Source organism: Coenobita brevimanus, chromosome 43 (assembly GCF_032717465.1).
Source record: "Coenobita brevimanus isolate Jiangsu-jjx chromosome 43, ASM3271746v2, whole genome shotgun sequence".
NCBI classification, from domain to species: Eukaryota; Metazoa; Arthropoda; class Malacostraca; order Decapoda; family Coenobitidae; genus Coenobita; species Coenobita brevimanus.
The window spans coordinates 25,458,513-25,473,084 of NC_136996.1; the positions used below are offsets into that span (position 1 = coordinate 25,458,513).

At 42.6% G+C, this 14,572-nt stretch overlaps 1 protein-coding gene across 1 annotated transcript in view; it reads right to left on the reverse strand.

The window, feature by feature from the left end:
* LOC145397750 (uncharacterized) overlaps positions 1-14,572 on the reverse strand; it is a 241,050-nt gene that overhangs the window by 48,062 nt on the left and 178,416 nt on the right. The window contains exon 3 of the mRNA XM_080270772.1: positions 6,310-6,547. Coding sequence (XP_080126898.1) covers positions 6,310-6,547 — 238 coding nt within the window. The remainder of the gene's footprint in view (positions 1-6,309; positions 6,548-14,572) is intronic.

Below are 14,572 nucleotides of genomic sequence, written 5' to 3' on the forward strand. Positions count from 1 at the left end.
CATTTACTGTATCAGCCTATTCACTCATTTACCTCCGCCAGGACGTGTATGTTTTACCCCGCGTTGGTTTGTTTGTTTGTTTGTTTGTCTGTCTGTCTGTCTGTCTGTTAGCAGGATTACTCACAAAGTGATGAACGGATTATCATGAAATTTTTTGGAGGAGTAAGGTATGGCCAAATGAACAATCGATTAGATTTTGGTTGTGATCCGGAATTATTTGTTTGTTTGTTCACACCATATCTCCAAAAGTTCTCAATGAATTTCAATGGAATTTTGTGGAAGGGTGAGCCATAGGCCAAGAAAGAATTGATTAAGTTTTGAGGCTGATGTGGATCCGGATCCGGCATTGGCGGAGGTATGAGCTTTCTGAATACCCCTCAATTATTACTGCATTATGGTACGGGTTTTCGATTATGTTTTTCTACTTTTTTTTTTGTCGACTGTACGTACGGCCAAAGAAACAGCTATCTTCCCAGCTCGCTCTAAAGAAAATTTACAGCCAGCGAAATGCAATGAAAACGTTATCTTTACTGGCGCGTGTTTCTGATGGCTCGATAGTCCCGTTCGTCAGACTTTAGGAAGATACTTGTGTGTCTGTCTGTAGGCTATATACTTGTGTGACTGTCTGTAGGCTATGTACTTGCGTGTCTTTCTGTACGCTATGAATCGGCGGCAGACACATTTGTCTGCCACATCAAGGGAGGATGAGATTTAAAAGCGCCCGTCACTCACGATTTTGAACATGTTCAAGGAGTATTATAGTTTTTTTCGCCTGTTTATTTCAGCCCCTAAGACAAGCAGCGATAAGAACATTCTCAGTTACAACAGCGTCAAAGTACACGTGCAAATAATCGGTAATGTTACAGTGTGTCCCTATTAACCACTGTCTTATGCATTACATCAGAACAAAAGGGATGGATAAATAAAGGTGCCTTTCTGCTTTGTATCAGGATATTGCCCTTGAAAGACGCTTTAGCCGAGTTACTTGACTCTTTTGAAAGTAATATATCATTTCGGCAACCAGGTAAGCTTTGCAAAGAATGAAGCCGTTTCCCGGATAGTGTTCACCCAGAAACAATACTGCCGTATCATCCACCTGGACATTATAAGTGAATTCCTTGGTTTTACCTCAGCATAAGGGGTTAAGAAAAGCAGAGGCCGATGCTGTGGTGGCATCCGCGCATGTTGCGAGGTGTTTGGGGGGCAAACTTTGGCAGCGTGTCCTGTGGGGAATATTACTTAATATTCCCGATATTATATTTTTGATGGCATGTGGGAGGAGGGTGCATATTTTTGAAAGTCTTTAAAGAAAATGAGTACATTATTATACCGTATACTTCAGCATTTTTACTGTTAGTCCTCATAATGATCAAATACACAAGGTGGAAGGCTGGAGATTGTAGGAGGGAAATGAAAGACGAGGGGAAATGGAAAAGTGAAGGAGGAGGAGGAGGAGGGCTAAAAGGAAGAGTAATGAAGAAGGTAGAGAAGGAAGAATAAGATGAGGACCAGGAGAAGGAAAGTCAGAGGTAGAATGAAGTGGACGAGGATAAGTACGAGGAGAGAAAGAAGAGATCAAGAAGGAGGAAGAAAAAAATTGAGGAGAATATATATATATATATATATATATATATATATATATATATATATATATATATATATATATATATATATATATATATATATCGCAGCGTCTTTCAAGATTCTCATCATACACAACAAATATAGATAATTATTAAAAAATGGATGAATATATAGGCAATAATATAAACAGCGTCCCGGACATCTGCCTAAAATCTCCATAAAAACTATGAAGAAAGGCGCATAATGTCCTTTTCATAATATGGAAGAAGGACGAAGAAAGGAAAATGCAGGAAAGAGAGAAAAATAGTTTATTGTGTCTGTATGTTAAAAACTTAAAAAAGGGAAAGGAAGGAAGGCATGGAGAGGCGTTAAAAATGTGAAATATGACTATTGAAAAGATTATATAAAAAAGAAAAGATGGCAAGAAAGAAGAATTAAAAATATCCTTGTTTTCTATTATGAAAGAAAAGACGAGACACAAAGGGGAATAAAAGTTAATGAACGGAAATTAAATCTATAAGACTGGCGTGAGAGGCAAAGCAGGAGGACGAGGACGAAAAGGTGGTGGTGGTGGTTGAGGTGGAAGAGGAAGCTCGGAAGAGGAGGAGAACGTGAAAGAGGAGGAGGAGGAAGAGGAGCAGAAACAGGAGGAGGAGAGGGAACAACAGGAAAAATTAAAATGACAAGTAAAAAAAAAAAAAAGAAGGAAGGAAGGAAGGAAAAAGGGAAGTTATGCAGTCGAGGAAAGATATCAGTGTGGAATAAAATATATATATATAGTGATCAGAGGCTAACAGCAATGTAAGTAAAGAAACTGCTGTTGTTATGGGAATAAATCACTATTAAAGAAGGGAAGCTTTATATTCTGGGAAGAAAATATTATCCCAGAGTGACAATTAATTTATGTTTTGAAGAAAAAAAGTAACTCTGATAGAAGGCTGATATTAACGTAACTGGACGAAGATACTGTTATTACGAGAGAAATTATATTTAATATGAGAATGAGCAATTATTGAGAATGAATAATATTATGTTACATTGAAAGGAAACATCTATATCTAAAAAAAATAACTGAATTATATAGTTATTCCAGAAGATAGTAAAATTATAGTAGAAGAAAACAATAAATATTGATGTAAAGGTACCGTTATATTATTCCAAGACAAATAAAAGCAAATGAATATTGAGAAGAAGTTTATATTTCCAAGAAGAAAATAATATTATTGAGGGGAAAGAGGGGCAAAAATATGAGAACGTCTTAATATCACCTGGTAAGAAAGAGATCAAAAGAACAGGTAAGGAAGACTAATTAGGAGACGAAGAAGTGTGAGAGAAAATGCGAAAAAATAAGAAATGAAGAGAAGAATGACATTGGAGGTGATGTTAATTTAGAGTGAAAAAGAGAAAGGGGAAATTGAATACTGGGTGAGGAAATAAAATGGGATAGGAGATGGGACAGATGTGATGACAAATGAGGGTATGAAATGGAATGGGTGATAATTATGAAACTTAATGATGAAAAAAAAGAATAATAAGGAAAATCAAAGCAGGCATATACTTTAAGATTAATGGAAAAGAGAGAGAGAGAGAGAGAGAGAGAGAGAGAGAGAGACAGACAGACAGACAGACAGACAGACAAACAGACAGACAGACAGACAAACAGACAGACAGAGAGAAGGGGGGGAGGAGAATCATAATAATAAGGGTGGAAAAACTGGGAAGTGGAAAGGTGGGAGAAAGAGGTCCGGATGGCGATGAAGGCTGCAATAAAACAAACAGCAATCAGCGTATCACAAAAGAGGCTTATTACGAATCCATAGCAGAAAATACACAGAAAATACGCCATTGTTCCGTATTAGAACTGACCGCTTTTTACATCTTTTTTTGCCGCTGACTAGGAGTTGAGGAAAATACGAGCGATTTGCGTAGTAAGGTGTGTTTTGTGGGTGGCGTTGTGTGTGCGTGTGTCGTGGCGAGAGAAAAGTGGTGGTGGTGGTGGTAGTACTAGTGGTGGTAGTTGTTTTTGTTGTTGTTTTAGGAGTAGTAGTAGTGGCAGTGGAGTGAGTGGTAGTAGTGGCAGTAACAGTAGCAGCAGCAGCAGCAGTAGTAGTAGTAGTAGTAGTAATAGCATCAGCAGCATTGGTGGTAATAGTAGTAGTGCTGGTGGTAACAGCAGTATTAGTTTTGCTAGTAGTAGTAGTAGTAGTAGTAGTAGTAGCAATAGTAGTAGTAGTAGCAATAGTAGTAGTAGTAGTAGTAGTAGTAGTAGTAGTTGTTGTTGTTGTTATTGTTGTTGTTGTTGTTGTAGTAGTAGTAGCAGTAATGGATTTCAGTCTAAGATAAAAACTCAAATAATATCACATAACAAAGAAGACTGTGGAACTCTCTTCACCTCAGTTAACACTCCTTGACTTATTAGCAAGACTTACCGGAATTTTTCGGCGGAAAGTCAGGATGAAGTTAAGTTACAAACAAGTGATTCTGACCTTCATTATCGCGAAAACACGCCTCTGTTGTGACCAGGATGACCTCTCTCTCTCTCTCTCTCTCTCTCTCTCTCTCTCTCTCTCTCTCTCTCTCTCTCTCTCTCTCCCGTTTGGTATGCACTCCTCTGCATTAAGGTCGTGGCGTAAATAACTTTGGAGAATTCATAACACGACTTCGTCAGCGATTAATTTTGCCGATTTCTCCTTAGCAACTTTTAGCATGTTATTAATGCAATTGATGTCTATATTAATGCGGCTGTTGCTGCTACATAGCCCCGGTCCGCCTGGCCTATCAGAGCCGTCGACCACAGGTTAGCAACTGCCTCTGTGAGGCCGCCCTATAGGTACAGTATATAGGGCACATGGGTCGTGCAGGGATGCAGCACCCCCATATGGTAGACCGCACGGCCCGGGTAGGACCAGTGTCCATCCCACGACGAGGTGCGGAGAAATATGAGGAGATCTGGCTCCGTGTGGACGCCGCAGGGTTCCAATCAGGGTGCGTAGCGCCACCACATGGAGGCTCCTCTTCAGGGCCGTATTAAAGAGGTAAAAATATAATGCGAGAACGTATGTGAGATGAAATACAATAACTCTGCAAAAAAGAAGTGCTGCGAAGTCTCCTCTGCCACCTAGGATACACACCGCGTTGAATGGGGCAGAAGTGCAGGTATGTATGCAAACATCTTAACCATCTCCTACGATAAATAAAGCCTGCATGGCAGTTAATTACATTCAGAATTGATTTTGCTTAATCGTGCTTCCAACGTAAATACCAACTCTAGTTTGGTTGTTGAATAATTGATAGCTGAATAAGTGACGACGTACGCATCTTAAAACCTCAAGGAAGTTTATGAACACGTACATGTGACTATCAGAAACAAAAGATCCAGGAAGTGTGTGAATACAACCCCAGATAATCCTCTCTCAGGGTCGTCTCCTTGCCGGGTACGGATTTCCAGGATATGGTGGTGGAAACAAAGGCAGAGGCACTGAAAGCAGACGGGAACTTGGTAACTTTAATATGTTTCTAAGGGCTATGGAAGGGACGGTAGATGGAGCTGACATTGTTTCATCTTCATTTCTAAGTAACAGTAACAGTGACACAGCAAGTTTGTTGCCATCTGACGAGGCTGGGTCACTCAAAACTTGACTGTTAAGGCGCGGTTGCATGATGTTAGCTGAGTCTTAGTTTGAGGTAGAACTAAGTCTCCTTGGTTGCTAGACAAGTTTACCCTATAATCTGACTATAATTGGTCATCAGCTGAGGTAAGAGAGGTTTGGATCTTTGTCACGTTAAAGGCGAAGTAGTAGCAGCAGGAGTTTAAGTACATGCAGGAGTAAGAATCTGGTTAAAAGATAAATTGAGGACTCATTGCTTGCCAGGTGATTTTCTCTGGAAATAAACATTCTTTTCGTACCAAGGAAACATTAACAACGACAAACAACAACCACACCTACAACTCCACCACCACCAACAGCAAGATTCACCTGTTCTCCCTCTTCAGACAAAAATAATCACCACTACTACTAAGTAAGAGAAAAACAGGGTGAAGGATGAAGAAGAAAAAGAGGACTAAGAACAACAAAGAAAAAAAAGAGTACACCAACCTTTACCGCATCACTCACACACACACACACACACACACACACACACACACACACACACACACACACACACACACACACACACACACACACACACACACACACACACACACACACCAGTATCAAGAGAAAGGACTAAGAAGAAAAAGAGGAGGAGGAGGAGGAGGAGGAGGAGGAATGAGAACAAAAAAAAAAGAGAAAGGCCAACACCAACATCACGACATACGCTGCAACAACAGCAACAGCAGCAACAGCCACACCAAAGCTAGACATGAACAGCAACTTGAGCAACAATAGTATTTTACTCCAACCACTCCAGCAGCACACCATCACCACCACGAACAAAGTTACATTAAAAAATCGCCCAGCCGCCATCACCATCACCACAAGAAAAAAATTGTAACAACAATGACAACAAAACCCCCAACCTAAGAACTACAGAAGAAAACGAACAATAACACCAACATGACTGGGGGAAAAAAATCCCACCTTAGCACTACAAAAGCGCTAGAGTAAAAACAATAGCAACAACATTGTCAACAACACCGCCGTCCTACTTGGTACACATACATATGAATAAGATGAAGGAGATCACCATCCCTCCCTCGCCAACACGGTCGTCAGTACTCACATCGTCGGGCCTGTTCAAGTACTCATCGAGCACATAGTAGCGAGGGTCAACCCAGGCGCCACCATCTCGCCTGCCACCTGCCGCTGCCAGCACTGCCGCCGCCGCCGCCGCCACCTCGGCATCAGAGGGCAGGTCACTGGCTCCCTCCCCGCCCACCGCATCCTCCGCCATGGCCTGCTGCAGCCGGTACGGGTACGATGACTCTTCCAGCTCACGCAGCAGTTGAGATTCATCTAGGCTGTGGCAGGAGACACAAGCAGACGTTAGCGATGATTTTATTGTGTGTGTGTGTGTGTGTGTGTGTGTGTGTGTGTATTCTGACTACATTCTAGATCTAACCACAGTGTTTGAGAAAAAAGACAACCGTCCACTTGCCACCATTTTCTATATACCATGTGTGTGAATACTTGTATGTACTGTATGTATGTAATTTTGGTTGTTTTTGTAGTTGTACGCATGCACTGTGCATGTGTAAATCTCCCTCCACATACCCGCTGTACTCTTCTTCCTCTCTTCATCAGCAATCTTCCTTCTTTCCCCACACACGTCATCATCTCTTCCCCTTACTGATGTCTCATGGTTGTCCACTTTCTCATGTACGCCCTTTTTATCATTTTTTATTCTAACTCCAAACTATTTTACATATCTTGGGCGAGACGCCCCTGACTGAAGAGATTAATATATATATATATATATATATATATATATATATATATATATATATATATATATTCTCTCTCTCTCTCTCTCTCTCTCTCTCTCTCTCTACGTCGTCCACTTTTTGTCCAATCTCTTCCTTCCACCTCATCATTTCCTTCCCAACCCTCCTTTCCTTTTTTCTCCCCATTCTTCGCTCAACGCTTCATTCCCTCCTTTCCTCTTCCCTCCTCTTCCGTTTTCCACCAACCTTTCTTTCCCCTCTCTTTCCTTCCATTTCCTCTCTCCCTTTCCCTGTACCTTTTCCACGCCTTCCACCCTTCCCTCTGCCAAGTCCATTCCTCTCCCAAATTTTCTCTCATTCCCTCTTTTCCATTTTCTCTCTCTCCTTCCTCCCTCTGAGTTCTTTACTATCCCTCTCCCTCCCGCTCCTACACCTCCGTTTAGTCCTTCTCACATCCAACTTTCCTCCCTCCTTCCCTTTTCCTCCTCATTCCTTCCTTACTGGTCTCTTCTTCCCCTCCCACCCCACCCACCTCTACCTTCATCTCCTTCACTCTCACTCCTCCCAGACCAGTTACCTGTTTCCCTCACCATCAATTTCCCTCCCTCTTTTTTCACCCCTCCCACCTTCTCTCTCTCCTCGCACACCTCCTCTACCTCTACTTTCCCTCCCTTTCCTTCTTTACCCACATATCCTTCCCTCTCACACAGTGTCAACACATCTCCATCCTCCCTTCCTCTCCCATACCCTCCTTCTCCTTTCCTTCCCCATTCCTGCCTCTGTGTTCTCTCTCCCCCCCCCCTTCTCCATTCTCTTCCCGTTCATACCTACGAGCTTCTGTCCTCCTCCATCCCCTCCTCCTTTTTCCCGTCCCCCATCCCCTCCTCCTCCCCTCCCGCATAATTTCAACCTCTTCAACCACTCCCATCCTTTCATCCTCTTTTCCTCTCACTTCCATCCCTCTTCTCCTCTCCCTTTCCATGGGTCCTTCTCTTCTCTTCTCTTTCCCCTCTCGTACCTCCATTTCCTAGCCTACCATAAAATCTCACCCATTTTTCCCTTTCCCATCCCTCCCTTTCCTCCTGTACCCCCTACCTGTTCCTATCATCTCTCCTGCAATCCTCTTTTTCCCTACCTTCCTCCTCTCAATCCCTCTTCCCCTGCCCGTTTTTTCTTCCTATCTCTCTCCTCCCCCATCCCTCCCTCCATTCTCCCCTACCCCTGCTTTCTCTCCTCTGCACTCCTCCCTCCCTCCATCGCTTTTCCCCTCTTCCATTCTTCTTTCTCCTCTCTCTCCTTCCCCATCCCTCCCTCCGTTCTCCCCCCTACCCATGCCTCATCTCATCCCCCCACCCCTCCTCCTTCTCTCCCCTCACTAATTGGTCTGCCACTAATCTGTTTACCTTAGATGCTGTTTATTAAGATGAGGGAATTAAGGCGGGAGGGTTTCAAAAGGAAGAGGGAGAAGGCGGTGGAGAGGGGAGAGGAGGGGAGGGGAGGGGAGGGGACGGGAGGGGAGTGAAGGAGAGAGGAGGGGAAGGAAGACGAGGATAGGGGAACGGAGAAAAGAGGAGGGAAAGTGAGGAAGAGGCTTGAGGAGGAACAATACGAGTGGGAGTGTGATGAGAGATGGGAGGGAAGGGAAGGAAAGGGAGATGCGTAAAGGAAAGCGGGTAGGGGAAGAGAAGGGAGGGTAAAAAGACAGTGAGGGAGAGCAGGAGAGGGAGGAAGGGAAGGGAGTGTAATTGAGGAAAGCGGAGAGGGAAGGGAATATAAGAAAGAAAAGGAGACTGAGAAAGAATTGTAGGAGGAAAGAAGAAAAGGAATAAAGACGGAAGAGAAGAGAGGAAAGGGAGAAGGATGGCGAAAAGCAGAATAATACTGAACAATAAGAAGGAAAGCAATGAAGAGAGGGGGAGGGAGAAGTGAGGAATGGAGGAAAAGAAAACCAAGTGAGGGATTGGGGAAAATGAGGAAGGGAAGAGAGGGGAGATGGAGAGGAGAAACAAAGGAAGGAAAGGGAGAATAAGGCAAAAGGAAGAGAGGAGGAAAGGGAAGAGTGAAACGGAGATGCGAGAGAATGAGGGGAGAAAGGAAGGGAGGAGATGAAGGAAAAAGAGGAAATGAGGGAAGGAGAGGAAGGGGGAGGTAAAGTTTTCGAGAGTGAAGAGTAAGGAGGGGAGAGGGAAAAAAAAAATGAACGGAAGGGGAAAAGATTACAGTAGAGAGGGAAGGGATACAAAGATAGGGGGAATAAGGGGGGGGGATTAATGGAGAGAGAGGGGAGGAGAGGGAAGAGAGAGAAGCAGATATGTGAGAGAGATGTCCGTCTTCTTTACTGAGCCTTGTTTAGACTGAAGAAGGTCAAAGTCGGGCCAAAACTGTTGCAGCCTATCAATAACCGCAATATTAGAATGTATGTTTTATTTTCCTCTCTATTCCTCCCTCCCTCCGTCCCTCTCTCTTTCCCTCCATCTCCCTCCCTCCCTCCACTTACCTTTTCTTTCCTCTCTCTCCTTTCCACACTGCCTCCAGCTTCCTCTTTCTCTTTTTTCCCACTTTCCCGTCCTTCTCCCCCCCCCCTTCTATCTCCAAACGCTTATCGGATTGCTTCATGTACTCCCGGTTCTCTCTCTCTCTCTCTCTCTCTCTCTCTCTCTCTCTCTCTCTCTCTCTCTCTCTCTAACTTGAATTTTAATAGAGGCAGCTAAGTCACCTAATTGGACTGTCCTTCCCTGCTGAGGAATACTAGGATTTTATGACAGAGAGAGAGAGAGAGAGAGAGAGTAAGAAATCAAAAGCTATACTGATATTGCAAAATGACAGGGACTGAAGAGAGATAGAAGGGTAGGAAAAGCAGGAGAGAGAGAGAGAGAGAAGGAGGGAGAGAAAAATTAAGTGATGGAAGGTAGAGAGGAAAATGGGCGATAAAAATACGAAGGAGGGAGAAGAATGGCTGGAGGTAGGGAGGGGAGGGAAGGAAGAAGAATGAGGGGAAGGAGAAAAGTGAGAGGGCAGAAAAAGAGGGGAAAGGAGTATTAAAAGGGAAGGTGGGGAAAGATGATGGAAAAGGGGGGTTGGAGCTGGTGAGTAGGGAAGGGAGAGCGAAGTGAGATGGAAGAGGAAGGAAAGAGGCATAGGAGAGAAAGGGAGAGACAGAGAAGGGAAGAAAGAAAAGAAGAAACAGAAGAGAGGAGGGGAGGAAGGAGATAGAGAAGGAAGGGAAGGATGGAAGTAGATAGAGATGGGAGGAATGGAAAGAGGTAGAGGAAGGAGAAAAGGAAAATTGTAGGAAAGGTACTACGGAGGTAGGGAAGGGAGGAAAGAAAGGGGATAGGGAATGGAGGAAAGGGACTGGAAGTAAGAGAAAGGATGGGGAAGGAAGGGAGGAAGGAAGGAAAGGAGGTGAGAGGCAGTAAAGGGAGGAAAACAGTAGAAAGAAAGAGCTGAGGAGAAAAGGGAAGGATAGGGAAGTGAGAGACAGCAAACTGAAGGAATGGGATGGAAGTGAGAATGTGTAGAGATGGAAGACAAAGGAAGGAAGGGATGGGGAGGGAAGGGAGGAGGGCTTAGGGTAGGGGGAGATCAAGATGGAGGACGTAGAGAAGGAAGGGGAAGGGAGAAGAAGGAAGTCAAGAGAGGTAGAAAAGAAAGCAGAAGGAAGAAAATGGAAGAAAGGAGAAGGAGGGAAAGTAGACAAATGGAGGGGAGTAGAAGAGGGGAAAAAAGAGAAGAGAGAAAAGAAGGGACAGAGAAGTAGAAAATTAAGAGGAGAAAATGGCGGGGGAAGGAGGGAGGAGAGAAAATAGAGGCAGACAGCTTAGGAAAGACAGGTAACTGATATTGAAATCGATATATATATATAAAAGTTAGAATAATCATAAAGTTTACAACCAACAAATTCATAGTCATAAAAAAGAAATCATAACTTTTTAACCCTTTCACTACAACATGTCCTATATTTCTCTCCAGTATCAACCGGTGATACTCCTCTCTCTCTCACTCTCTCTCTCTCTCTCTCTCTCTCTCTCTCTCTCTCGCTGCCTCCAGACTATCTTATTTGCAGGTAACGTCTCCAAAGCTAAATAAAATCGTCTGTAAGAGGCAAGATTTAAGCAAAAAATGTCATCGTATTGAAGGGCTAAGAGCATACAGCATGAGTGAGAGAGTGAGTGAGGGAGATGATCGATGAACAAATGTGAAAGGAAAAAAAAAGATGTGAGAGGGAAGGGAGAGAGAGGAAGAGAAGATAGCTTGGAAAAGAAAAATTACAGAGAGAGAGAGAGAAGGGAAGGAGGGTGATGGCGGAATGACTGACAATATTGAGGAGAGAGGAGGAGAAAGAATATATACAGATACCCAAGAAAAAAAAACAGAGCGATAAAAGATGCCTGTCATTCTGAAATAAGAGACAATAATACGCCTCCAAATAGCACTGCCTCATATCACCTCTTATCTGCACACCACTGCGGCAGTGACTCACAATGCTGTATGCTACGTGGCCTGAAAGACTTAGTTGCAACCCTTCCTCAGATATTTATTTTACATATTTTTGTCTCTCCTACGTTACCGAGGCAAACTATATCGATGTTAAAAAATTTACAGATAACATAAAAGTGAATATTGTGGTGTAATATGCATAATAAATCGCTAAGGGATAGATGATGTGCAGACGCCTGTGCCCCCTTCTACTACTGCACAGGTTCAGTGTGTTGGCATAATTTCTTTCATAAGAAAAATAATTCGCTGAAGATGAAGTGTTCGGGAAACGTGGTCGCGGACGAGAATGCGGTCCATAGAATCAATAATCCCTTCGTCATATCCGAAACTTGATAAGCCATTCTTTATCCTCCTCCTAACTTCAAAGGCAGGGTGAGAGCGGAGATAAGGATGTGCTATAAATACATCAGGATCTCGGTACAGCGTGAGATAGCGCCGTTATATAAGCGGTATTTAACCCTTCACTCACGTCACTACAATAACCTGATTCATACCGTAATTTATGCTTGTCTTCTTAACACTCCTTTTTTCCATTAACTTTTTATAGTCTCTGTAATAGCCACTTGCTACGAGTCAGAAGGAAGCTGAAAATATTGACTCTGAAAACCTTCCCAGTATCAGTATAATCGTGTTTATAACAGATACGTGTAAATATCGCGTGAAAATAGCTATGATATAATACCCAGCACCTGCTGAATGGCATTATGCTTAGCCGTAAGGAAAGAACAGTATCAAAGACCGTCCATCGTTCCACAATGTTTGAAAAATTGCTTATTATTTTTCTTATTCATGGCTAAATCGAGGCATAACAGTGTTTACCAAGTTCTTGATATTAGGTCAAAAATATTTTCACACAATATTTCACTTTTTCAAACGCTACCCATGCCAATACTGTAATACGAAAGTTACCAGTGTCAATATTTTCCAACTTTCTTGTAGTTCAAAACTTGCAAGTGGTCAATTGGCGGGGTTAGTTGTAGCCCTCATCAGTACCTTCAAAATTAGATGTTCTCCATTCTCTCTCTCTCTCTCTCTCTCTCTCTCTCTCTCTCTCTCTCTCTCTCTCTCTCTAAATATCTAAATAACTAAAATGTATCTGTAACTACTCTTTAGCACTTAGAAATTAGCCACTGAATATTGTATACTTTAAACATTACGGATACTTATCATCTTGCTCTTGCCTAACCAGTAATTACTGTAAAAATTAGCCATGCATTTAGCAGGGTAATTAGAAATGTATAATCTTCCAATATCGTAACGAGATTACCTCCACTGGAAGAAGTAAATTTATGTTATGCCTTTATCATCATCAACATCATCTTCACCATCATCATCATCATGATCAGCTGAGTCTGATATTCAGTTTAAAAAAAAAAGTTGGAAGAAATCGAGCACTTTCTTTTCTCTTTTCCTTTCTTGTTTCTTTTTACCTCCGCCAAGTATGTTATGTTTTTGATGGCGTTGGTTTGTTTGTGTTTATCTATCTGTTAGCATCATTACTGAAAAAGTTATGAACGGATTTTGATGAAACTGTGTGGAAGGGTGGGCCATGGGCCAAGGAAGAGACGATTAAATTTTGAAGGGGGATCCGGATTCGCATCCGGAATATCCCACACAATATCTCCAAAAGTTCTCAATGAATTTTGCGGAAAGGTTGGCCATGGACCAAGAACGAATTAATTAAATTTTGGGTCGGATCCGCATCCTTTTTAGCGGAGCTATGCACTAGCTGGCTGCTTTGAAGTTTTGCTAATATTTTGCTGGGAAATGAAGTATAAGAGAAACAACTTTACATCTCCCTCCCTTGCGCAGTAGGAACTGCGAGGATCCTTATACCACTTTTTGCGGGTAGGAAGAGTTACTTTTGCTATACCTAACCTTTGACTCCAGTAAAATTTATGCATAGCTTTAAAACCCTTTGTAGGTGATGGGTTTCTCTCAGTTGAGTAAATTCGTCTGGTGGCAGATGGAATATAATTACAAAAGACTGCCCCTGCCCAGCGAAGGGTTAATCATAATGGATTCTTACCCCTTTAGAGGGACGGGGTTTTCCTCGGCTTAAAAAAAGCGCCTGGTGGTAACCAACCAGATATTTATATATATATATATATATATATATATATATATATATATATATATATATATATATATATATATATATATATATATATATATATATATATATATATATTGCAACGGGTGGCTTGCACACGCTTGATTGGTGTGCATGTCTACTATACTCGTACACTTTCAAGCCGTGTTTATGGATATTGATGGGCAACTGATTCGTGGTGCAGGCAAATACTTTGTCAGTCAGAAATGGCTCCGCCTCCGCTCAGTGCTTCACACGTGGATAGAAGGCTTTTGGAGTGAGGGTGAGAAGTACAATTTGATCTTGTCCTGAGGGGGTTTTGTTTGTGAGGGAGAAAATATACTGTACAGGCTGTCCCTGGATTTCCCGCATTAGCTTCACGAGGTGTTTTTACGGCTAACTGAGTAAAAAGTGCTATATCAACGTAGGTCCAATACTCAACCGTTATGGAGCCACAGTTCCTGATGACCTTAAGAAACAGTTGTGAGGGAGATAATTTTGGCCCATGTGGTCATCAGTAACTGAAATTTCATAAGTGGTAAGAAATGAACACATGCCGATATAAGATCTTTTAACCAAAATTACCCCTTGAATCACCTCCTAAGGCTGGTGCATCAAGCGAACCTCGACGGGGTGTGAACACGTGTGAACACATGAAAGATCATACTATTGCAGCTTTTAAATGTGCGTCCCCTATTGGGACTGAACCCGGGTCAGGAAAACTGGTAGCCGAACAACTGACGAACCCGACCGCCGGTCACTCCAATAACCAGAACAAAATGCACAAGTGATACATTGTCCGCTAAATGGTTAAGGATTTAATTACTGCAGAGACGGAGAGTTTCCTGTTCCCTAATGAAGCATGTGGGGAGAGTGAGAAAGTTAGCATCTTAGCCTAACCGAAGCCCCCACCCCCACGCCTCCAAATAGTTTGTGGCATTGCTATCGTAGTTAGGCAGAGTTAGAGTGGTGGCAGGGGAAGCAGGCCACATTGCTACTAATTAATATTC